This window comes from Astatotilapia calliptera, chromosome 5 (assembly GCF_964374335.1).
Source record: "Astatotilapia calliptera chromosome 5, fAstCal68.1, whole genome shotgun sequence".
NCBI classification, from domain to species: domain Eukaryota; kingdom Metazoa; phylum Chordata; class Actinopteri; order Cichliformes; family Cichlidae; genus Astatotilapia; species Astatotilapia calliptera.
In genome coordinates this window covers 38,622,964-38,647,674 of record NC_137426.1, presented here as the reverse complement: position 1 = coordinate 38,647,674, position 24,711 = coordinate 38,622,964, and the positions used below count along the sequence as shown (strand labels likewise).

Here is a 24,711-nt window from a genome sequence, read left to right as displayed (position 1 = left end):
GCAAATGACGAGCCACCACTTCTGGACGGTTTCCCACACACGCTCTCAAAGATTAGTATCCCCGGAGAGATGCCGTTTTCAGGAGATATGTTAAGTTTGCCAACGTTTCATTCAGTGAACAATATCAATTGTTCACTGAATGAAACGTTGGCAAACTTGTTTTCTAACAGTAAACATTTTTCTAACATTTGTTTCCAGTTTCTGTCTTTTCATGTGTTGTCCCGTAATCTGAACTGGAGCCCAATGAAGCAGAGTGTAATCACCTCCTACGAGCCATCCTGTCACAGTGAGTGGAAGCTGCAGTATCATATACTGGCTCTTTGTCATTTACAATGTGAGCTATTCATGGTGGCCTAAAACAAACTGTGTGCACGCACTTGTTGTTAAAGGGAATCCTCCTGCAAAGCCACTGTGGAATATACTAGGCACAGGTACACGCACACACAGGTCTTTATCGCCAAGTTCCACATTTATTTACACTTTCACACACTGATACTATCGCACAGAATGACAGCTGTGCATCCCAGCTGATGTGTGTCTCTCTTTCTCCTCTCCCGCTCCTCTCCGTCTCACTATAACACAGGGGAGGGAAACCATCATCAGTCCATAAACAACATCAGCTGTTCTTACCGGCCTCGCAGCGCCGCCCTGATGAGCCTTCCGCTCCACTCCTCCCCTGCAGCTGCGCCCGGGGCCACGCCTCCGCCACAGCCACAAGTCAGCGTCACCTCTGTTTCCTGCTTGTCCAAAGTGAACCGTGATGAAAAGATGAATTCATACAGCAGTGAAGCAGCAGGATCATCATGGACGCACGAGCTTGTTTGTTTTGTGACACCACAAGGGAGCCTGGAGTGACTGGAGCTCCACTGGATCATCACCAGTAGGAAGAAAAAAAACCACCACGTGGAACATTTTTGTAGAATCGTTGCAAATTTTCCAGCACACACTGGATGTGATCTGAGAATGCAGTTTCTTGCAACGTGCACTCAGATATTTATGCAATACTTCTGTAAGAATGCTGTTTGTTGACTTCAGCTCAGCATTCAGTGCAGTCATTCCCTCCAAGCTGATCACCAAACTTGTGGCTCTTAGACTCAGCAACTCCATCTGTACCTGGATCGTGGACTTTCTGACCAACAGACCCTGGCATGTAAGGTCAGGCCATAACTGCTCTACCACCATCACACTCAACACTGGCACTCCACAGGGCTGTGTGCTGAGCCCGTTCCTCTATGACTGCAGACCTCGGTCCAGATCCAACTCCATCATCCAGTCTGCAGATGACACCGCAGTGACTGTCTCATCAGAGACAATGATGAGTCTGCTACAGGGAAGAGTAAAGCACCTAGCTGTGTGGTGCTGACAATAACCTGCTCCTGAGTACCAGCAAAACCAAAGAGCTCATTGTGGACTTCAGGAGGGAGAACAGAGACCCCCCATGTCCCCATCTACATAAATGGCACAGCTGTTGAACGGGTCTCCAGCTTCAAGTTCTTGGGGATCCACATCTCTGAGAATCTGTCCTGGTCAACTGACAACTCCAGCCTGGTCAAGAAGGCCCATCAGCGCCTTTTTTTCTTTATGATACTGAAGAAGAACCACCTGTCTGCTGACATACTGGTTAACTTCTACCACTATGTGATAGAGAGCATCCTGACCAACTGTGTCACAGTGTGGTATGGGAACTGCTCTGTTGCTGGCCACAAGGCACTGCAGCGTGTGGTGAAAGCTGCCCAACGCATCACAGGGACTCCACTTCCTGCCATTGAGGATGTCCACAAGAAGAGATGTCTATGCCGAGCACGCATCATTCTCGGGGACTCCTCTCATCCTGCCTCCAGCTCCTCCCCTCCAGAAGGCGCTACAGGAGCCTTCAGACTAAAACCAGCAGGTTTAGGAAGAGCTCCTCCCCCACAGCTGTCACCCTACACTGTTCACTGTTACAGTCTGTTCAGAGAGCTACGCTTCCACTGCTGCAGATATATTCATAGCACTCTGTAGATCTGTTTACCTCACACCGATACATCTGCATATATGTAGCACATCTGTATATTTGCTCTTATTGCACTTACTGATAAGATGCAAACTGTATTTTGTTAGCCTGTATTGGACATGTGTAATGACAGTAAAGTTTAATTCTAAATGCTAAACATTTAAACAAAAGCAGCTCCACAGCTACAGGAGAAGTTTTTAGAAGTGAATTTTAGAAGGCCAGTAAAGAGAGCATGGAGACAGATGGAGGACGCCAAATCCACTGAATCTACACGCTTCCTGTTTCCACCTCATCCTTCCAGTGCTCTACTATACTCCCTGCTCTCTCTACCACAGCTGCCTTTGAACTTGCCTGGGCCAGGTCTGAGTCCAGCTTTGGTACTCCTGCCAGGTCACATGACACAGGGGTGTGGTCTGATGTCAGCAGGCAGGTCAGTGGAGCCCTCTGGTGGTGGCAGTGAAACAGGAGGAGGCCTGAGAACAGACAGCATGTCAGGGTTTCTGGGTCTTTGACCCAGTATTCTTAGTTCATGTTCACTGTTTATATTCTGCCTGTTCCACTTCCTGTTTTATTGTGTTAGCCTTGGTCCATGTGCATTATGTTCCGTCCTCTTCCCGTTTATCATTAGGTCATTATGTTCAGCTGTGTACTCACCAGGTTCTAATCTCTCATCACTCAGCCTGTGTATTTATGTCCCTCAGTTCAACCAGTCCAATGTCGTGTCATTGATGTTATTGTGATGTTGTTCTCGCCGCTGTTAGGTTGTCCTCTGTTCAGTTCCGTCAGGTCAGCCGGTCAGTTGTCAGTCAGTCTTTCATTCATCCATTCAGTCAGTCGTCCAGCCGTTTCCTACTTCTGTTCTGTTTGTTCACTCCGTTGACAATAAAACACCAATCTTCACCTACCTGTGAGTCCAGCGTTTGGGTCCTCCTTCTTTCGTCCACGACCTCATCCTGACACAGCAGGCTTAACTAGCAGGACAAAGTAGCATGTAGTACTTGAAGGAGTCATCACAGCCAATCAGCTCTCAGGAAAATGGAACATCACATACATTCGCTCTTCTTTGATTTTCATCAATGTATTTCCTTTGAAATTTAAAAAATTTACATTTTTTTAAATTTGAAAATATTTCCTTCTGTCAATATTTCTGCCTGATTAGAAGCTCACTTCCTGTCACTCTACAATAAAACAATGTAAAGGCTGCGCTCTCTGCCCTCCCACTAGCTGACACAAGTAAACTGTGCTAAGATGCCCTACATGGACTAAGGTTCTTGGCCACACACATAGATTTGCTTGGCTGTAGAAATCATGCCATGAAGCTCCCAGCGCACATTTTTGATGCTTCTGTCTGTGGCAGAGCAGGTTTGGAGCTCTGCAGAGCCTTGGTGGCTTTTACTGACTATGCACCCCTACCCATTTATTATGAACCAACAGCACAACGGTTTGTGCTTTTTTCTATAATACACATGTATGATTTAGATTTGTACTTATGTGGCAGCTATTTACTGACCTGACAAAGTTATTTTAAATGAAAACTAAAAGTGGTGAAATTCTCAAAAAATGAATGAGACGTGTAATTTGACACATTTTGTTGTTTTGTGTGTGTGCGCAGCAGAATCTCCACTGTTAAATTAACACTGGAGAGTGTCTATATGGGTCCACACCTCTGAGGGTTAAATACAACACTGTTGAGTGTTAAATTAACACTTTTGACAGTGTTATATGTTTAAAAGTAACCTAGTCAGTTTTGCAGATTAACAATGGCTAACACTGAGCAGTGCTGGTTTTCTAACACTGGAATGTTTCTGTTGTGATATTTTGATACCATGGTAGCATTTACAGGATATTGTTTTATTGTGATATTATACAGAAAAGAGTTACTCAATAAGGCCCATCTACTAGTTGTTTTTCTCTTTCTCTGTGACCCAAGAATTAATGTGTAGGACTCACAGGCTGGTACTCCAAGGTCGAAAACACCACAGAGATGAGACCACTTCCTTACTCCCATCCTCCCTTTTTCTTTATCTCCTGGAAAAGGCTCGTTAAAGGCCAGGTGGTTTGTTTCAGAATTCACTAATGAAAGAACTCTGTATTCTATGTCTAGGAGTGTATTTTGCTGGGATGATCATAAATTGTAGCTGAACTGATAAACTACACACAGGATACTTCTTTGCTCACAAGGCAGGAAGACGTTTCCTTATTTGGTCTGTACCGGTTTGAACTGGGAAAGCTGACACACGAACCTTTTTTTCCTCTATATAAGCTGTTATGTACTAAATAAACCTTTGAGTCGATTGGGAAGGCAACCTGAAGCAGTCTCTGTTTTCTTGTTCTCCCAAGCTGCTCCCGAGCTCGTACTAACACGCTGAATGGCATACCTGAGTGTTACTTTAAATAATTAGGAATCTTAGAAGGAAAGGACAGAACTCTGCTTATCGCTCGTGCCTTGGAGGGAAAACCGGGATGGACATTTTTTCCTTCAGTTTCTAACATTTTGAGTTATTTTCCAGTGTTAGAAGATCAGCACTGCTCAGTGTTAATTTAACACTGGAGATTTTGCTGTGTGTGTTTGTCTGTGTGAAATTTTGACGTGTATCTGAAAAACACAATTTTGAAAACACTGGAAAGACCTCAAGACATGTATTCTTTTGCTTACTATGTAAACAAAAATTCCCACCAAGGCTTTTCAGTGTGAAATGTAGAGTGTAGAGAAACTACCAGTGCCAGGTTGTCTCCATCTAGTGGTGAATAACACATCACCACTACACCAGGTGAGCTTTTCTCTGTGCACAGTGACACAAAACTCATTTAACAACATAAACTATTTAAAAAATGATGTAGGCAGATCAAGGCAATGTTACAGATTCAGTAAGAACAGAAGTTTATTGCAATGCGTCAAATATGCAGGGCGTCACACTAACACAGCTGCTTGTGTCCAGCATCGCTCTGTTATTATCAATTTGATTCGAAACGTGTCCAGGTTATTGTCTTAAACTTGCATTAATGATTTTGTCTACTGTCAGTTACGCTGGAGGGCATTTTTAATGAGCTTAAATTACATTTTGAGTTGAATTCACTGATACTGCAGTACTGATGATGATGAGCCTTTATCTGTCACTACAATGTTACACGTACATGTCGTACACGTTATCCTGATGTTTCCCAACTGCTCTTGTTAAAAAAAACTGAACTCATAAAATGACACAAGTTGATATAAAGAATAGATTTTATTCCACAAATGTAGTGAAATGCAGTTTTTTAAATTATAGAAACAATTAAATACAGCCATTTAAAACAAGCAAACAACCATTTTCTCACTAAACCGGTTGTGTTCCTGCCTGTTATGCATGAACAACAGATTCAAATCGGTAAAGAAGGGAACATTCAGCCTTTATCCACTTTGGAAAAATGCAGTGTTGCTGTGAACATGAAACGTTGAAACAGATTGCAGATTAGTGATAAATATACAGGCAGCAATATGAGTCTAGAGACCATGAGAGATGTGACTGGCACAAATACAGGTAAGGTTTCATTCAAATAGGACCAAAAACATCAGCTTTGGTGTTCATGAAGCTGAAATTCATTTCCATTAAAGCTTGTCGTATGTTTCTCATTCAAAGGCAGCTGGTACAGCGCAGGTCTGAGTAACCTGTACATGCTGAAGTAACTTTGGTCTCCAAGCACGACGAGCAGTAGAAGGTACAGTGAGAGTTGTTATACTGCATATTCATACTTATACCTATGAATACTGCGTCTGTACACCACCACAGGGTATTTCAGATAATCAAAGTCTGTCATGCTGTTATTCACCTGTGCAGGAATTACATTGTCTAAAACGTAAACTCACAAAATTTTAAATTTGAGTTTTATTGTTTCTAATCTGTCTGTCTGATTTATTTTTAATGACAGCCTCTACTTACTTATCTCGGAGCTCCTAGTTCTTGTGAACAGCCACTAAATATAAATTTATCATTTGGGATCAAATCTTTCAGCTTTTTAATGAGCAACATGTCACGTGCAGCAATGAAACTGCCTGTCAGTCAACTGTCCAATTACTTTTGAGTCTTTAAAATAGAGAGTATGTATAAAATGGTTGTAATTCCTCAGACAGTGTTATATTACAGTTACATACTAACTGCACTGCTACATGTGAGCTCAGCCCTGGCAGGTACTGAGATCGTCAGCTTTTTTACGGAGTTGTGTCAGAAGTCTTTTAAGCTCGACATCGAGCTGTTCAAGATTTGTTGATTTCTGAACTATCTCGTCCTGCAGTCTTTGGATGGAGTCGGCTTTTCCTAGAAGAAAACAAACACCAGGAGCATTACAGGGAGTGGCACACACTGTCTGTGTCAGGACCGTACAACTGGATTTCTGATATATTTAGTCATTACAGAGCGCCACACAGAATGTCCACAGAAGCATAATATTAGACCACCAAGTCAGCGGGGGTTAGCTCATGGTAGCAGCACGCAACAACAAAGTTACCTGTAAAAATTCAACTGAACTGTTGATATGAAAACTTTCTTACTAACCTCACAATCAACACTTTATGCTTTATGACTAAATGTCCTACTTTCCCCAATGAACTGAGGATGCATTGAGTGAATTTTTTTCTTTTAGTGGAAATGTTGGTTAAATTACCGTCTAGAGCCTGCAGCATGTTTTGGGTTATGTTAGCCAGAGCTCCTGCATCCTGCTGCAGTTTGTTCAGTCGATCCCCCGCTGGCTCCGTCTCACCATCTGTCCCGGGAACAGCTTTCTCTTTAAGATGGTCAAGGTGCTTCTCCAGAGTCAACAGGTTCTACAAGTACACACATAATATGGCACTCAGTTGTGGCCTTCTTAGTCTTAATCCACAGCGTTTAATATGATGTTGCCAAACCTTTGCTTCAAGTCTTATAGGAAGACTTTCCACAAGGTTCAGGAGTGTTTATGGGAATGTTGACCATTCTTCCAGAAGCACATTAGTGAGGTCAAACACTGAGGTTGCACAAGAAAACTCATAGTGTGAGTTTTCCTCTTTCTGCACCAAACTCACTCATGCTTGTGTTCATGGACCTTGCTTTGAGCTCTGGTGCACAGACCATCTCCCAAGTGTTCTCACAAAATAGTCCGAAATGCATCGGCACGCTGAAGCAGGAAGAAGTCCTTCCACTAGAATTAAGGGGAGAACACAACTCCTGAAAGACAATGCTACACAATAATTCCCCCAAACTTTACACTTGGCACAGAACTCCTCTGGCAGTCACCAAACCCTGCTTTAAAGCCTTTGTAGCCTCGCGCTTGACACCACTGCATCCAACGCTTTGCATTGTGCTGGGTGATGTCAGTCTAGGCTGCAGCTGCTCAGCCATAGAAACCCAGTCTGTGAAACTCCCTGTGGACTGTTCATGAGCTAATCTCACGGTCACATGAAGCTTGGAGTCCTATGTGCTTCAGCCTCTGCTGCTCACTCTGTGATTCTACAGGGCCTACCACTTCATGCTTGAGTTCCTGTCAGTCGCTTCCGTTTTTTAAATACCACTAACATTTGGAATATTTAGCAGTGAGGAAATTTCACATCTGGACTGGTTGCACAGGTGACATCGTATCCCAGTAACACGCTGGAATTCACTCAGCCTCTTAAAGCGACCCATGCCTTCAGAAATGTTGGTAGAAGCAGTCTGCATATGTGATGCTTCATTATATACACAGAAGTAGAAGTAATTGGAAGACCTGAATTCAATGACCTGGATGGGTGAGGAAATACTTTGGCAGTGTAGTGTAAATAGGAGCTAAATAAACCTAGCTACAGTTTAATCTGGCCTACCTGAAATGTGAATTCTTCACTTTTATTTAAATTTGTAACTTTAAAAATATAAACAAATACTGAGAAGAAAGCATTTTCATTAAATGTTAGCGACAATCTGTTACCGAAGATATCCACGACTTTATTCAGCAGCATGAAGAACAACGACCCACAAAGCCCAGAACCAGTCTGCACTGCAAAAACACACTATGAGCTTTCAAGTGTGCGCACACTCATTACATTCATTTATATTCACGTTTACAGATGACTGATAAATGCAAATAGAAGCTTACACTGGGTTCTTCTTCTCTCTTCCTTATTAAAGTCAGTGCTCGTCTGTCAGTCTAAAGCAGCTACAGCAGATCTTTTACCTGATTTCCAGCAGCTGCTTCTTTATCAGCTTTTTCTGCATTTTCCCGTGCATCTTCAGCCTGCTGACCTCCATCCTCCAGCAGGTCTCTCAGCTTTTCCAGCTGGGGTTTCATTGGCTTTATCAGTGTTGCTACATCGTCCAGAGCCTTCTCTACTGGCACCAGCTGGTCTTTGGCCTGTATGAAGAAAACCCATCCAAACTCAGCCTATAAGCAGTTTTTATTGTAATAAATAGACCATTGTTTCATCTACGCTTTCTACCTTAGTAAGGTTGTTATTCAAGGTCTCTAGGACATTCATTTTGTCTTGCAATTTGTGTTCCAGCTCAGCAAGGGAAGGGCTCACTGAGGTGAAGCCTGCCAGCAGCCCATCAACATCAGCCTTCACTCCCAGTGCTGTGTCCCTGCAAGCACAGAAACCATTAGTTTGAAGGACTGATGGGTAAAAACGACAAAAAATAAGGACTGGATTAAACCAGTCTGGAAAAACGAATCCCTGATTAAATGTAAGGCACTAATGCTCATGTTCATGAAGACATAGACTTTGTTAGTTCTGCATTAGGGACATTCACGTGGCTGTACAAGCATGTGTTCGGTCTCCAGCTTGGTCTGTACAAACGGTGGGAGCAAAGATGATAATTCTTTAAAAAACGGAGCATCTTATTCAACAGTTTGACAGTGCGAGCATCAACCTGGCATCCTGTGCATCCTGTAGCAGTTTCTTGGCTGCATCTAACTGTGGCTCAGCTTCCTTCAGCACCGCTGTGCTGTCTGGTAGGTTGGCTGTCAGATCCTTCAGCTCCTGCAGCTTCCCTTTAAGCCCTGCCAATCTGGGGGGCAGCTTGGCATTCAGGATCCAGTCGCTCACCTCCTGGACATGGGTCAGGTTAGCGGATGGGTCTGGTCACCAAAATAGGAAAAGCTAGAGTTTAGTACTGGAGCTGGAGTTTACACTGTGGTGGTGTTTAAAGGGTGACTGATCTCAGCATCAGTTACACCCAAAGAAGTTTCACCCTCCATCTCAAAGTGGTTCCACTCATGCTGCAATCCTAAAACAGTCGTACCTGACAGGAAGTCTTTGAGCTCTTTCACAACGCTGCGTGTCTCATTTAGGTCGTCTTCGAGTTTATCTCTGGCCTGCTGCAGCTTACTGGACAGCTTCTCTGTAGACTGCCTCACCTGATTGGTTATCTCCTGTGTTTTCTGCAGCTGTGCACACATTGACATTGAATAACTACTTGAGATGTGTAAACGGATTAAGAATGACTTGTGTGAATAACAAAACTCATTATTTGTATGTAGCTATAAGTGTCTACCTTCTCTGCAGCATCGGTGATCCTCCCAGAGAGTTTGTTGAGTCCTTCCCTCACATCATTGGCATCAGCGTCTGCCTTCTTGCTCAGAGGCAGAGCGCCCACACACTTTCCCCCCTTTTCACAGGGTGCGTCTCCCCCTGGTGTGCACAAATCTTCAATTTCACACTGGAGAGGTGTGCAGGACTCGGAGTGAACACTGCCACACACCTGAAAAACAGAGTTAGAGGTGGAGGGCAATGACGGTTACTAGTGTGAATGACAGAAAATGAACTTTCACTCCATCTCAGGACAAACAAGAAAGATTATGATTAATGGCCTGGATTATGCTCACACTGAGAAATATGACACATATGCATATGGATGCTTATTTAAGATAATGATCTTTCAGTTTTACTCATATGCTGCAACTCAGCTAAACAGTAGATCAAGAAGTTTACTAGTTACTTGTTTGGCAACAGGAGTGAGGTTGGGTTGGGAGGCCATGCTGTTGTTCAGTTTATCCAGATCTCTGGTGTTGGCCGGCTGAACTTTGCTCTGAATGTCCTCAGTTTTTTCTCGGACACCAGTTGATTCCTTTATGGTATTTTTCCCGGCCTCAACTTTTTTGGTGGCGTCTGTCGAGTTATCGTAGGCGTAGCTGATGGTGTTAAATGCCCCTGCAAAGACAGGAAAAGTCTACATGAGTGGATTTCATGCTGTTGTGATACAAAAATAGTCATCAGTCACATCTGTAGAATTGCAGCGAATGCTTAGTCTTTTCTGACCTGTGTTGGGACTGATAGGGTTCTTTGTGGCATCTTTCTTGGCATTGTACACCAGCATGAAGTTTTCCAGCAGGTCCTGCAGTTTGTCCAGCTCAGAGTCCAGACCAGGAGTTTTTGTCAGGGGTGAAAGGTCATTATCAACCTGGTACCTGGAGATGATATTATCAATGAAAAAACAGTGTAAGGTGATTGAATTTAAGGGTGATTCGTATTTGTGAAACCTAGAATTAAGTTCGTCAGCAGTTTCCCACCTGAGCTCCTTCAGCTTAGAAAGAGCATCACGTGTATCAGTGATGGGTGAGAAGGACATGGAGTTCTGGATGACTTTCAAAGTGGCCTCCAGGTAACTGATGCGGGGCCCAAAGTCAGCGCCGCCTCCAGACTGAGACGATAATCTGGAAGCAAGTTCCAACAGGACCAAGCTGACATTCTTTCGCTGAGCGTTTAGGCTGAAGAAGCAGGAGGGACACATCTCGCAGTCAGGGAAGGAGTCGCAGCGGTCACGACTGCAGGAGTCGCAGCGAGCTCCAGAGACGCCCGGTCGGCACAAACAGACTCCCGACTGCTTGTCACAAACTCCTGGGAGGGTTCCATTGGCATCACAGTCACAGGCTAAGACAGAGGATGGTCATACAGATCAGTTACGAAGCGTTTTTCAAAATGGAAAGGTTGCAGACATTCAGCCATGCTCAGAGGGCTTACATCACATTCTTTTTAAATTTGGGCTTTTAATGATTTCTTTGAACTTTTTTCTCGGGTGGATTGATTGTGTTTCATTGTCCTGCTGTAACACCAAGTCGTGTCCAAGATTCAACCATTCTATTGATTTGAGGTGAATTTGAATAACTTTTAGACTTTTATCTACTTTGTACAATCTAACAATGCCACTGGCAGTGAAGTAGCCCCAGAGTATGATTACAGTTGGTTCAGTGTTCTTTGGTTTGAGCGTCTCACCCCTCCAAACATATGTCATTGTCACCAGTCACAAGCTCAATCTTTGTCTCATTTGACCAAAAAAACGTATCTCCAGAAGGCATTTGGCCGGACTCATGTGGGCAGCTACGAATGCCAGTTAAACTTGAGTCCATCTTCGGTGAGAGCTTCAGTGGCTTTGCTGTGGACAGTGATGTACCAGCAGCTTCCAGTTCGCAGCAGGCTTGAGGCTTGGTGGTTCCTGGATTATTACTGAACATCCTAATTTCCCCTCATGTAATCTGCAGTCGTTTCGAAATAAGTCCAGCAGACCTCCCTAAGTTGTGCAGATCTATAACTCTCCTTATTATGTCTTCAATGAAGTCCTGACACTTTCCTCTTGTTCTTGGTCAGTTCATGATCACTAAGCAAAGTCCTGCCTTGTCAAGTTAAAACACGGTCAGCACCACATATTAAAAGATACGAGTCTATCAGCCTGTTTGTATCATTTTGACCATACATGGATCTGAGAATGAACTTATTTTTTAAAGCTATTAAAGATGTGCAATCATTTCATCTTGGAAAAAGAACAGTTCAAAGAAATCATTGAAAGTCAACAACTACCATAAAAATGACGGGCTGTGCACATCTTTGTAAGTGAACACACTTTGAAATCCAGCAGCGAATCATAAATGATCTCTAATCCATGCTGGGAAGCAGCAGAGTTTACAATCTTTTACCATTACCCTCGTTGTGATCTGGCACTATATCAATGATACTGAACTGAAAGAAAACTCCCGAACGAGTGGTGGACTTACGCTGGCAGCCTTTCAGAGGGTCTCCATATGTGTTATCAGGGCATTCTGTACACGTTCGGCCTCCAAAGCCTGATCTGCACTGACACTGCCCAGTCAGCTGAACAAGAACAAGATCATTTCATTATTTTCCAGAGAAGACAAATCGATATAATCTGTGATGATGATACAAAGACAGAATATTTGCATCCTCGCTACAATCACATCTCATACCAACACCAGTACTTTCTAAGTCACACCAGGTGTAAACAACTTTTCAACTGTAATTTTCAGGAGTGAAGATAAACATAATATTGTTAGTCTTTGTGGGCTCTCGGTCATCCAGGACTGGGGAAATTCGGTTTTTAGCTACATAAACAAACAGTTGTAGACGACATTTCAGGGTCATTAATAGATTTACCTTTCGCCTCCGTCAGTGCGCCCCAGCTGTGGCTACATGTAGCTGCCATCACCAGTGTGTGAATGGGTGGATGACTGGATGTAGTGTAAAGCGCTTTGGGGTCCTTACGGACTGAGTAAAGCGCTGTACAAATACAGGCCACTTACCATTTAATGAATCTTTAATTCAATTAATAACTATATTGTAAATGCTTTAAAAACAAACACTTTTGACTGGTCTGGATGGAAAGAGCTGGAGACACACATTTTATGTCTTAGGCTACAGCATTACAGCAGCTGATGGATCTCACCGAAGGCCTTTGCGTCCTACCTGATCACAGGAATCAGTGGTTGACTTGGTGGCATCACAGCCGCAGGGTTTGCAGGTTTCTGACATGTTTAGCTTCCAGTAGCCTTTCACACACACGTTGCAGGTAATGCCGTGGAAGTGGGGACGACAGAGACACTGGCCAGTCGACGGATCACAGACGTCTGAAAGGGAGCCGTGTGGAGAACAGGAACACTCTAGAAAAGAGCAGAGTCTGATGGAGATCTGCATGCTTCAAACATTAAATGAAATGATACTAATATTAACATCTGCATTACAGTATTGATATAAAGTACTATATGAACATCAGTGAAAGTTTACAGGCTTTTAATTAGTTTCAGTAAAAGTATAACAATAAGAGAAAAGAGTTCCATGTTTACTGAGGTGCAGTACCAAGCTAAGCTTCAATGTGTAGGTGTTAGGTGACTCACTAGTGCAGCCCAGAGGGTGGGAGGAGCTCAGACCGTAGTATCCTGGCTTGCAGCGGTCACAGCGGGGACCCTCTACATTCACTTTGCATTGACAGGATCCTGTGCTGTCATCACACCGGCCGCCGTTCACTGTCCCCTCGGCACTGCAGATACAGCCTGGCGCCAAAGACATCAACACGGTTTATCCACAAACGTTCAGTGTGACCTGCAGTCAGAAACGTGGTACACAGAAATGTTAGGAGGGATTTCACTTACGTATGCAGGCATCAGGACGATCTATTCGACTGCGGGGGTTTGGCTGGTATCCTGGAGCGCACTGGTCACACTTTGGCCCTGTGGTGTGGTGCATACAATTTTCACACACGCCTCCACTCCTCTGTCCACTGGCCTCATACAGCGCCCAGTCAAACCGGCAGCGCTGTGCGTGGTTGTTACACTCACAACCTGAGGACAAGACAAAACATACCCAGATAATTAAAATGAAGAAATTTAGGGATTAATAACTTTATCTATACTTTTCATAAGCTGGGCTTTGGTCTGTGGTGAGCCAGTATGCACCTATTCTTATTATTTACCTTTAAATACATCTCACAAATGATTACAGCTAGAGATTACAAGAGAGGTTCCATCGAGCGGGAGGATGCAGCCAGGGAGAAAGAGCTCTGGGTTTCTCTGTTTAGACCTCTGCTCCCCTGATGGGAACTTGGGTATTTTGATCCTTTGAAATCATTTATGTCACACAAAATGTAAACACACACACACACACACACACACACACACACGCACGCACACACACACACACACACGCACACACACACGCACACACAGACACACACACACACACACACACACACACACACACGCACACACGCACACACGCACACACACACACACGCACACACGCACACACGCACGCACACACACACACACACACACGCACACACACACGCACACACAGACACACACACACACACACACACACACACACGCACACACGCACACACGCACACACACACACGCACACACACACACACACGCACACACACGCACACACGCACACACACACACGCACACACACACACACACGCACACACACGCACACACGCACACACACACACACACGCACACACACACACACACACTTTAGATTAAAGAGTCTGTAGCAGGTCCTACGTTTGCAGGCATGAGTGTTGCCTTCCTCTGCAGGTCTCCAGGGCAAATCATTGTAGAGATCAGCACAGCGCTCACAGTTCACACCTGCTGTGTTATGCTGGCAGTCACACTGTGCGTTCACCTGCCAAGATCAATGAGCAGATCAACAAACTGGACCAACACCATGTCGTCACGCTAGGAATAAGCTGATGGCGGATAATCGGCGATAAAAGTCTATTTTCACAAGCACACCCGAATACTTAAATGATCACTACATGCACACATCACCACGAAACAATCTCCACATAACACATGAAAAACCACACCAAGGAAAACCACAAGAAGGAAATAAGGTCTCCAAAAGTGTGGCGTCATCGAAACATTTTTTATTTTCCCTGCAGACGTGGTGATGGATGTCAGGTTGTCCCTGAGCTGGATAGCTGGTCGAGGAAGTGGATGCATGGGAGAATTTCCAGTGACACAGGGAATAATTAGGGACGCACATCCAGTTAAAGAAAAACGTCTCTGTAATATTAAAATAGTTTTAGAGGCTTTCCACTATAATCATTTTGGCTGATGTGTGTTTTGTAGCTGTGTTGCTGATGATATAGTCCTCACTGTGCAAAAGAACCTGCTTCTATCATACACCACAATGGCATCCTGACATAACACAGAGTAACCATTAGGAGCTTACAGTAGGACTTCTGTATTAGATCAACAAATAAAGTGATCTGACTTTATTTGCTTACTGTAAACCTTTCGAATGACTGCCTGGGACCATGAAAGGGTAAAATGCCCTGCATACAGACCTGTATAGTACTGGGCAGAAGGTTACTGCTGTATCCTTGTGGCAGACATCGGTTAGCATGTCCATGGCACATACAGCTGCCCATCACCTTCATCTCTTTCAGGGCGTAAAACCTACTGAGACTCCTGCCTGGCAGATGAGGCACATCACCCAGCTCTGTGAATCTCACCCTCAGCCCTGTTAACCCAGACACATCTGTAGATAAAATAGTTATGAGTCACTGAACTACACATGTAAACTGGATGCAAAGGCCAGTGTTGATCCATGGAACTGTTAAGGATGTTAGAAAACTTACCTTCAATCTTTTGGCTTTTGGGAGCGGCGACGTAAGCGTATTGAGCTAAAGGACTGTACTGAATCTGGGGAAGTGAAATGCATATATATTAATTCTGTACACAGATAGAACATCTTACATTGTTGCAATACTGCATTACATTTATTAGAAACCTTTTGTTGATGCCATTCCCACTCAGAAAGATTCAAACAGTCTGGGATGCTATGTATTTGTCTATTTATACAGGATGAATCAAATATAAAAATAAGACCTATGCATTTTAAATATAAAGGAATAAAAATAAAAATAAGAAACAGAATTTTTTCTGTTCAGGACAAAATGATGTATTTAAGGATGTACTTATATGTAAATGTATAAAAAAGAAACGAAGAGGAAACATCATCATTTGGCAAACATGAAGGTGAAATAATTATTCCGGAGCAACAGCAATTTCTCCCTTACTGTGTGATCTTTATATGGATTTGAGTCTGTAGGGGGCAGTGTGTAGCAGTATGTCTGGTCCATGGCAAGAGGAACTCTTGTGGGTACGCTGGGAAATGCTTTTTGACAGTTTGTTGCCATGTAGAGGGCGGGCTGCCATGTTTTGCCGTTGTCCAGTGTCCTCTCTATGACCAAGGCACTGGGACGAGGACCCTGCAGAGAAAAAACCCCAGCAAAATAAAGCAAAGTAGCATACACTCTACAAAAAGTCTCTGAGTCAAATCACATGGATGCATAGAACATTCATTAAGCTAGAAAGGACAGACTGTGTCATACCTTGAAGTTGAGCACCAGATTGTCAAGCTGGAACAGGTTGTTAAGGTTGAGCTGAAGGGTAACTGGACTCGTCTCTGCAGGAACAGAGAGCAGAGCAGTAATGTAGCGTATGTGTAAGCTCAATAACAAAGATCTGTAATCAGTCGTCTCCCTGCTTTCCTGAGTTTTGTTTGCTTTCCTGTTCTTTACATCACTACCGCTTTCCCACACTGTCAGTCCCAATACTGTCATCATTACTCTCGTCCAATCATCTTCCTGCCCACCTTCTTTCACCTCTTTTTGTCCTTTTATGCTCAATCATCCAGGTAAGGGAGTTCCAAAAAAGTTGATTCTGTTCATCTGGACGTAGCGTTTTCAGGTCGAGTAACGTTTTGTAACTCATCCAGGTGACTTCTTCAGTCTGAGCTGACTGCAGGTTTCCCACCCTTATAAACAGTACATTTGCATAATGACAGAAACTAGCACCAGTGAGTGACAATGGGCTGTGAGATCAGTTTCATTATCATTAACATGCCGTACCATTCATACAGCCCTTAGCTCAGGAGGTAGAGCACGCCACCTACTCAATTGGAAGTTTGGGTTCGATCCCAGTCTGCTCCAGTCTGCATGCCAAATATCCTTGGGCAAGATTTTAACCCTCCGATGCATCCATCAGAGCATGTAAATGTTAGACAGATACTTACCCAGAAAGAGCATAAAAAACAACGTGAATGAGGCAAGTTGTGTAAAGCGCTTTGAGTGTTTAGATGAAGTAGAGAAACGCCATATAATAACCAGTCCAATAACCATGAGTCCCATTCACAGAGAGTTGGGGAATGGCTGCAATCACAGCATTGTAAGATGGTGACAGATGTACCGTTAGGCCACTCCTCCATTCAGAGATGGTCTTTCCCTTTTCACGTAAATGGCCTCCTTGACTCCGCCCTCAAACCAGCGTTCCTCCCTGTCCAGGATGTTACATCCTCATCATTGAAAGAGTGTCCACTGGCCTGTAGGTGTAAATAGACTGCAGAGTCCTGGCCTGACGAGGTGGCTCTGCTGTGTTCTGCCATCCTCTTCGCCAGAGGTTGTTTGGTTTCCCCCATGTATAAATCCTGGCAATCCTCCTGCACTTAACAGCGTACACTATATTACTGGATGATAGGGTGTGGCTAAATATTGGTGGATCTTATGTGATTGGATATCCAGGGGGAGAGGTGGAGACGGGTGGGCACTTGACAGGGTATGAACTGGAATGCCCCGAAGTGTTTTGGGTCCTGTATAGGGATCATGGGCCCTGCCAGTCAATAGCAACTGCAATAGGCTTCATAGGGGACATAGTTTTCAATTCAAATATAATGCACTTTAACTCTATAGCACCAAGATGACCCCCTATGAGCAAACACATGGTAACAGTGTTTTAACAGAAAGAAACTGTTAAAAAGGAGTTAACAACCAGCCATGACCCACTGAGGTTAAACAGAAGGAGGTAGGACAAAAAACACACTGTAGAAGAACACACTGTTATCTAATGATTAACTGCAAAGCGGTCTAAAAACACACAGTAAGTGAACTGGTCACTGCTTCCAAAGAATACAGGCCTGAAAGCTGTGGGGTCTGTCTCCCATTCGATTCATAAATAACCTGGTAACCACGAGTAAGTCTGCAGTCTGACAGCAAAGTGCTCTGGTGGAGCCTGATTAAAGCCTACCAGGAGTAACCCTTTTCTGAACGGCTTCTGTCTATAGATGCATTAAGGAGCAGCTTGGTGTACTTGGTATCTTGCCCAAGTTTATTTGGCACGCAGACTGGAGCAGCCAGGGATGGAACCACCAACCCTCCGATTAGTAGATGAGCAGTTAGTAGAGTATCTCCTGAGCAACAGCCAACTACAGCCACCTGATGTTCAAGTGTTTCAATCACTTCGACGGCCACAAGGTGCACGTTGGTCATGGAAGTGGCAATCAAGATGCAATCAAGCCCTTAGTAATGGAGATCACTCTACAAACATTTGTGAATTAATGGGTTGCGTTCAGGAGCTCAGTGAATTCCAGCATGATACCGGGATGTATGCTACTTGTAGAACAAGTCCACACCTGAAATTTCCTTTCCACACTCAACTGTTTGTGGTTGAGTTTGTGTCAAAGTTTCTCTTATATTACCACTCAGTGTAGACCACGTAAAATCACAGAGTGGGGTGAGTGAATCATGAGGAGTATAGTGCACAGAGGTTGCCAAATTGCTGCAGAGTCAATTGCTACAGACCCCCAAACTTCACGTAGCCTTCACATTAGCTCAAGAGAGCATAGAGAGTGGAGTGGTTTCCATGGCTGAGCAGTTGCATCCAAGCCTGACATCACTGAGCACCATAGAAAGTGTCGGATGCAGTGGTGTCAAGCACGCCACCAGTGGAAGTGTTCTCTGGAGTGACAAATCACGCTTCTGCGTCTGGCAATGCTCCCAACTTTGAGGGAACACTTCGGGGATGGCCGGTTCCTTTGCCATCATGACTGCTCATAAAGACACGAGCGAGCTAGGTTGGTGCAGAGGATCTTCACTGGCCTATTTATTAAGAATGGGCCAACACTCAAGTTCACACGCATGTGAAGGCAGATTAGTACTTTTGTCAGTATAGTGTATTAGTTGTATTATGCATGAGTCCTTCTTTATGATTGCTTGCTTTCACCCCCCACCTTTCTTAGACTGCCACCATCTGTCTGGCCCTGAGGTGGACACAACATCCTGGACACTGTGGGCCAGCTGACTGTTTGGGTTCCTGGAGTCACACGGACAACATTTCATCTTCCTCTGAAAGAATAAAAACACAAAGACATAAATAAACCTTTTGTTTTCCCACAAGAGATTCAGTGTAATGTGTGATGTAAGGACAGTGTGCCACTGAGCTGACCCTGAACTCGAGACCAGGGACTGGCCTCTGAATTCTCTGCTGTGCCACATGAGCTGGGTCACTGAGCAGGTACCAGTGAATTTCTAATAGTTCTAGCACTGAACCTTTGCCCGAGTAAAAGCTTGGTAAACACAGTTTATTCACTATATTGAAGTAAATCCTCAGTCATCTGTAGAACCAGCCATATATCCAAAGAATGCTGGACTTTGTAAAAAACAAACAAAATCCAGTTGCATTGGTTTGCAAACTGTACATGTTATTTAATATTGAGTATTGGGATTTTTTACAGTGCTGACATGTGCAGTTTATGAAAAACTGTGAATGTACTGTTTATAGCTGAACATTTTCTCACTGACAGCTCGCACCACTGATTTCAGCAGTCAGTATTTATTAACACAGGAGGGATGGTGTCCCTTTACAGAAACTCTCTGAATCTTTTCTTTAGAGGCCGCTTGGCTGCTGCTTGGCAAATGAAGGTTCAACTCCCTCTAAAGATTTTATATAGACGCGAGGTCTGGAGATTGGCTATGGGACCGTGGGATCAGGGGGCGGTGCCAGGGGAGACTGGCTGACACAGCTGGCAGTCAGCACTCTAATGCTGCCTTCTCGATTTAAGCAGCACGCTGGGAGGACAGAGGGAGGAGAGCGAACAGCGTGCAGTGCAAGCAGTCAGGAGAAGGCTGGAGAGCACCGTGCTAATAAACATTCACTAATCTGCAACGCTGAGTGTACTGGGTCCTTATATTATGAACTACCTCCAGATCAACGCCAGTAAAACCAAGGAACTGGTGGTAGACTTCCGCAGGCACAAGCATTCTCCACTGCAACCACTGAACATCCAGGGTATGGACATTGAGGCTGTGGACAGCTACAGGTACCTTGGTGTTCATCTGAACAATAGACTGGACTGGACTCATAACTCAGACGCCCTCTACAGGAAAGGGCAGAGCAGGCTGTACCTGCTGCGGAGACTCAGGTCGTTTGGAGTGGAGGGCCCACTCCTGAAGAAATTCTATGACTCTGTTGTGGCTTCTGCTATCTTTTATGGCGTGGTCTGCTGGGGCGGCAGCATCTCTGCTGGGGACAGGAAGAGACTGAACAGGGTGATCCAAAGGGCCAGCTCTGTTCTAGGATGCCCTCTGGACCCAGTGGAGGTGGTGAGTGACAGGAGAACGGCGGCTAAGCTGTCATCCCTGATGGACAACGTCTCCCACCCCATGCAGCAGACTGTGACAGCACTGAGCAGCTCCTTCAGTGGGAGACTGCGGCACCCACGGTGTGGGACGGAGAGATTTCACAGGTCTTTCCTCCCCACTGCTGTCAGACTCCATAATAAAGACTTTAACTGATCAAGCACACACATCCATACATATGCAACAATACTAAGTGCAATAATCCTTTCTGTCATCGTTGTATTTTTACTCCGTTGTATATAGTATTTGTATTTGTATTCTATTTTTATCTTATTGTATATTTATTCTATTTTATTCTACTGTATATAGTATTTTATTTTATTCTATTCTGTACAGCTGTGTACTGTATTTATTCTTATTGTATTCTAATTTTTGCCTCATAACTTTTGCACTGTCCACTTCCTGCTGTGACAAAACAAATTTCCCACGTGTGGGACTAATAAAGGTTATCTTATCTTATCTTATTACAATAACTATAATGTTCTTCTTCCTTAGCCACTTGTTAGTGTCCTTGGTCAGATGTTTTGGGTCATTGTCACTGGAGAACTCATCCACGACCTCATCTCCAGTGACATTGTTCTCTACCATTAGCATAAAAACAGCCCCAACACATGTTTCCACCTCTATGCTTGACTGTGGACATAGTGGGTTTTTCTTAGCACATCTTGAGTTTGGTTTCATCTGACTACAGCATCATTTAGATGTTCACTGGCAAACTTAAGATGGACATATGGGAGCAGGAATGTCAGTGTTAATACTTCATGCACATATCATTTATTTGCAGGAAACTGTCTTGGAGAAGTAGACAGTATGTCTAAGATGGGTTGGGAAGTGTCTTTCCTCCTTATCCAGCAAATTTAAAGATGCTGCTGCCCCTATTCATAGAAATATTCCCTTAATTCACATTAAAACAGCCTGGGACTCTGCTGGCAGCTTTACAATTGTCTGGGGGCACGTTTATGAGGCAAAGATGGCTCTTGTAAATATGTATAAATAAATATGTCTTTGAACATTGGTCTGTTCTAATCTTTTCAGTTCCCTCTTCATGTGTTTCCATGCTTTTCATATGTGTTTAAATTATCCTGATGTTGCTTCTTCTCGCTTTTTTTCTTATTTAGGATGTTATTTGGAACAAGAAGCCTCCTGTGCCGCTGAGCCTTACAGAGGCCCAGGGTTACCTAATCTCTTGTATTTTGGGGCAACAAATATGAGGAGCCTGAATTATTGAGTTGGATATGAAGAGTTCCCTCTTTGATGGCTGGTTATGGAAGCGACTTCGGCTCATACGCTGTCTTTGAATGCCACACTGTGCTCACCTCTTCACTCTTCCACCTTGTCTTACACTCCAGTCCACCCTCTGCCGGGCTTTTCACAAACCATAGTTTTTCTCATCCTTCATTAGATTACACCTGGTCTACGGGGCTAAATTTGGGGACTTGCATGTTTATTCTGGATTTGCTTCTTTTAGTGAACAGAGTTTTGCTTACTTCGAGCACCTTCAGCTTCGACACTTTTTCTGCAGCTCTTTTTCATTAGATACAACATTTGACACCTCCAGCAGTAAAGTGGCATTCCTGGCTAGATCGGACTTGTTTCCTCTGATGATGCCGAAGGCTTTCATCGTCATGTGTGCGTCTTTGTGTGAACGCTGAAGTACAAGGATACATTTAAATGGATGAACAGAGGACCACGCCTAAGACAGTTATTAGCTCCCTGAGGCTAATCCAACGTTGCCCATACTGTGATCTATGAAGATAAAGTAACATCAACACATCCTAAGTCTCTATGTTTATTTGTATATATTTTCTCATCTTTGTGTTTGTAGTGCCAGTGTCCTGTGCTGCCTTATCCCCACGCTCTGTGTTGTCTTTTCTTTTTCTTACTTTGTGTCTTTCACTTGGTTTTACTTCCTGTTTTTGTGTTTTTGGATCAGTTGCTATTGTCTTTCCCTCCCATCACTGGTTGCACATGAATCTCATTTGTCCTCCTGTCTGTGACCTCTTCTATCAGTCAGCAGTTCTGGTTTGCACTGGTTTAGTTTGTGTACATGTCTGTTCCCTGCCAGAGACACTTTGAGTTTCCACTTTTGTTCTGTCAATCCGATAATGTCACATATGACATTGTTGAATTGAAGCGGCTGCTTCTTCTGTGCGATCTTTGTTTTCTCTAAATCAAAAACTAAAGCTGAATTTTTGGATATTTTACCTGAAACGCTCTTAAACTGGAGAACCCTTTAGCTGCAGAGATATGCCTGGAAGTTCTCACTTGTTTGTTAAAGGGTGATATAAGTTTCCAAACTTTCCATTTGCTCACAGAGATAAAACAGGAAAGCACGCTCTTACCTGTTGGTACGGGGTACAGAAGACCTCTGAGCCAGTGAGGCCACAGGTAGATGAAGCCTGAAGTTGGTGAGCCCTGCCATGGAGCAAGTCATCTGTGGGTGGGTAGCATGCCCCCCATGAGCAGTCATTTTGGGCGTGTGACAGTATGGCTGAGGCTGTCAGGAGGAGGGCAGAATGTGTACAGGTATGAATACAACACACCTAACTCTAAGCTTTCTGAGGCTCTCAAAAACTTCTTCCTTTATTATTAACTGCTGTTCAAAATACATCTAAAAGACAGAGTAACCTACAATAAAACTGTTAAATGAGTGTCATGCTGCTTTTGAAGCAGTAACAGAGAGGTCTGCAGCTGTCGTACTGTCTATTTTCAGGCCAAAGGTAATTCTAAGGGACGAAACAACCCAAAGCTGTGTGCTGGTCAGATGAAACCACGTACATGAAGCACATTGATGTTTGATTAAGGTTTACTTAGAATAGGTAAAATTATAAATGCATCTCCACATTAACCTGGTTATTCTTAAAGATGTACTGCAGCTCTACACAGTAGTTATAGGCTGTGTTTGTATCTTCTCACAGGATTTCATGACAGATACCAACATGTCTAACATCACATATTTCAGAGACAGACTGTCATGCAGCAGCGTGAACATCTCCATCGAACCGTTCACTGCTGCAGCTTACTTCCATCTCTTTAGCTAGTAAATAAAAAAGCTGCAGGCTATCTATTTCAGGGTGTTTAGGAATGCTAACATGTGGCGTGCAAAACTCAAACTAACATCACAAACTCAATAAATATAATAGCAATAAAGCAGCAGTGAAAATGGGAAATCTCACCAGCCAGTAGTAAAAGTATTCTCATGTTGTGTTCCTCCTGTTAAAACGTCCAGAAGAAATAGGAGCAGCTGTCGGCAAACAAATACAGAAGGCTGCTGTGCTGGGAGTTCAGCTGTGCTGTGGAAAGGTGTGCACTGCTTCGTGTTGCTGCCTTAAAAACCATTTCTCACCTGGATAGTGTGACACAGCGTGTGTCAGAGTCACGCCCTGCACCACCACTCCCTCCACTCATGAATCAGCACACACACTCACAGAGCCAGACACACACTCAATGAAAGTAGTCATTACTCATTTTCATTTAATTTGTACACTATTATTAATAATAATAATTCATATTTATTAATTATCAAGTAATAAATAAAACTGACTTCAGGTGAAAGCTAAAAGTAGCAAATGCATTCTTTGTTTGTAAAGTTTGTGCAGCTACTGGAGCTGAAAGGATGAAACATTAAAACCAATCATTGTTCAGACTCCATTACCCGCATTTCAGTTTTCCAACAGTTTGGTTTTTAATTAAGTTGCTGGTGGTGGTCAGAGGGCCCGGTGGCGCCAGTGTCCGGCAGCCTCGCCTCTGTCAGTGCGCCCCAGGGCGCCTGTGGCTACAATGTAGCTGCCATCACCAGTGTGTGAATGGGTGTGTGAATGGGTGGATGTAGTGTGAAGCGCTTTGGGTCAGTCCTAAGGGACTGAGTAAAGCGCTATACAAATGCAGGCCATTTAATTTAATATCTACAAGTTAATTCAGCTGCCTCTGCTACTTTGTGTTTAGTTCTCATTTCTGGGTGTAAACATGTAGGCTTGAGTGAAGGGCGATGATGACTAAAGTACCAGGACAGGGTATGGACATGGCAGCTTGCAGTCATTCGGTCAGTTCTCCTCTGTGTAGCCTGACAGCTTGTGCAGTAGGGTTACCATCCTAAGCAGCGTTTGCATGGCTGTGTGTTAACTGCTGTCCTCTGAATCATCACTGTGTAGAAAGAAACAATAGCCTGAGGCCAGGTGAACATACACTGTGTGCTTTTCTTCATAGCCTCAGACACACTGACTAATGCTAACTGCAGGGTGTGTTTTCTGAGAAATCACAAACGCACACTTCTGACAAGCGTCGTCATGCCTGGACAGTTGCTATGGTTCTTTTGTTGGTAACCAGAAGGTTTTATATCGACATCAATCCCAGCCTTAGTTACAGCAAGATGTTTCAACAAGTCCTCCAATCCAGACAACAATGTCAGTCTGGAGCGGAGGACTGCCCTCCAGACCCATAAGGGCATTTCCAAAACGAGCTACATGTGGCAAGAAGCAGTGTAACCGACACTGTGATGTAAACTGCACAACACTTTTGTGATGT

The 24,711-nt window shown here is 43.8% G+C and overlaps 1 protein-coding gene across 1 annotated transcript; it reads right to left on the bottom strand.

The window, feature by feature from the left end:
* Window positions 1-5,201: 5,201 nt before the first annotated feature.
* On the bottom strand, window positions 5,202-23,521 carry lamb3 (laminin subunit beta 3). Its single transcript, XM_026169161.2, has 22 exons — window positions 23,364-23,521; window positions 22,530-22,684; window positions 18,780-18,894; window positions 16,108-16,181; window positions 15,793-15,984; window positions 15,352-15,415; window positions 15,058-15,251; window positions 14,270-14,390; window positions 13,352-13,540; window positions 13,097-13,252; window positions 12,669-12,862; window positions 11,963-12,059; window positions 10,484-10,844; window positions 10,233-10,381; window positions 9,913-10,124; window positions 9,469-9,675; window positions 9,217-9,361; window positions 8,845-9,052; window positions 8,415-8,556; window positions 8,153-8,329; window positions 6,635-6,794; window positions 5,202-6,288 (listed from the first exon to the last, which is right to left on the bottom strand). The coding sequence occupies exons 1-22, from the start codon at window positions 23,386-23,388 to the stop codon at window positions 6,149-6,151; spliced, it is 3,477 nt and encodes a 1,158-aa protein (XP_026024946.2). The 5' UTR covers window positions 23,389-23,521; the 3' UTR covers window positions 5,202-6,148.
* Between the last annotated feature and the right edge of the window lie 1,190 nt (window positions 23,522-24,711).